Source organism: Dipodomys ordii, unplaced genomic scaffold (assembly GCF_000151885.1).
Source record: "Dipodomys ordii isolate 6190 unplaced genomic scaffold, Dord_2.0 Scaffold20, whole genome shotgun sequence".
NCBI lineage: Eukaryota > Metazoa > Chordata > Mammalia > Rodentia > Heteromyidae > Dipodomys > Dipodomys ordii.
In genome coordinates, this window is record NW_012267236.1 from 24,379,206 (window position 1) to 24,380,178 (window position 973).

The 973-nt window shown below is 67.2% G+C and overlaps 1 protein-coding gene across 1 annotated transcript; it reads right to left on the reverse strand.

Annotated features, from left to right (window-relative positions):
• Positions 1-267: 267 nt before the first annotated feature.
• Positions 268-972, reverse strand: Sox11 (SRY (sex determining region Y)-box 11; the record flags this gene model as incomplete). Its single annotated transcript, XM_013013568.1, has 1 exon — positions 268-972. A coding segment is annotated over one exon (705 nt), but the record flags the coding sequence as incomplete, so codon positions are not given.
• Position 973: the final 1 nt, after the last annotated feature.

Here is a 973-nt window from a genome sequence, read left to right on the forward strand (position 1 = left end):
GGGGGAACCAAAAAAGGACAGGGGAGGAGGGGGGAAAAAGGCTTAAAAACTACCCATTTCACCTTCACTCCACCAAATTTTCAATTTATCAATAGCATCAGCATCTATCTTCTCCTCTCCCCTTCTCCCTACCACCACCACCACCATCATCATCCATCATTCTCCTGACCACCACCACGACCTCCTCCGAGGAGCCCAGCCTCCTCTCCGCGCGCGGCCGAGAGAAGGAGCGAGCCAGCGGGGGCCCACGGGCCCCCCTCCCCGTCTTCAATACGTGAACACCAGGTCGGAGAAGTTCGCCTCCAGCCAGTCCCCCGCGATCATCTCGCTCAGCTCGGGCGTGCAGTAATCGGGGAACTCGAAGTGGGAGCCCAGGCTGCCCTCGCTGAACGAATCCAAATCTTTATCGACCAGCGACAGGGACAGGTTCCCGGCCGCCGCCGCCGCCGCCGCCGCGCCGGCCCCCAGCGGCTGCTCGCCCGCGCCGTGCGCGCTTTGGGAGAAATTCAAGCTCAGGTCGAACATCAGGTCGTCGGCGTCCTCGCCGCCGCCGCCGCCCGCGCCCGAGGAGGTGGAGACGGAGCGCGAGGACGCGGGCGACAGCGCGGGCTGCGCCAGCGCCGGCGGGTGCTGCTTGGTGATGTTCTTGAAGCTGTAGTAGAGGCGGCTGCCGGCCCCGGAGCCCGAGGGCGCGCCCGCCCGCACCTCCTCGTAGAGGCTGGCGCCCTCGGGGGACTCGGCCGAGCTGCTCAGCGTGGGGCTGGCCGGCACCTTGGCCACGTTGTAGCGTCTGAGCAGCGGCGGGGCCGCCTGGCCCGCGGCGGGCTGCAGGAGCTGCGCGTGCGGCGGCTCCTCGTCCTCGTCGTCTGCCTCCTGCTTGATCCTTAGCTGCAGCTCGTCGTCGTCCTCGTCCTCATCGTCGTCCTCGTCCAGGAACACGCACTTGACCGTCGTCTTGCCGCTCGCGCCGCCG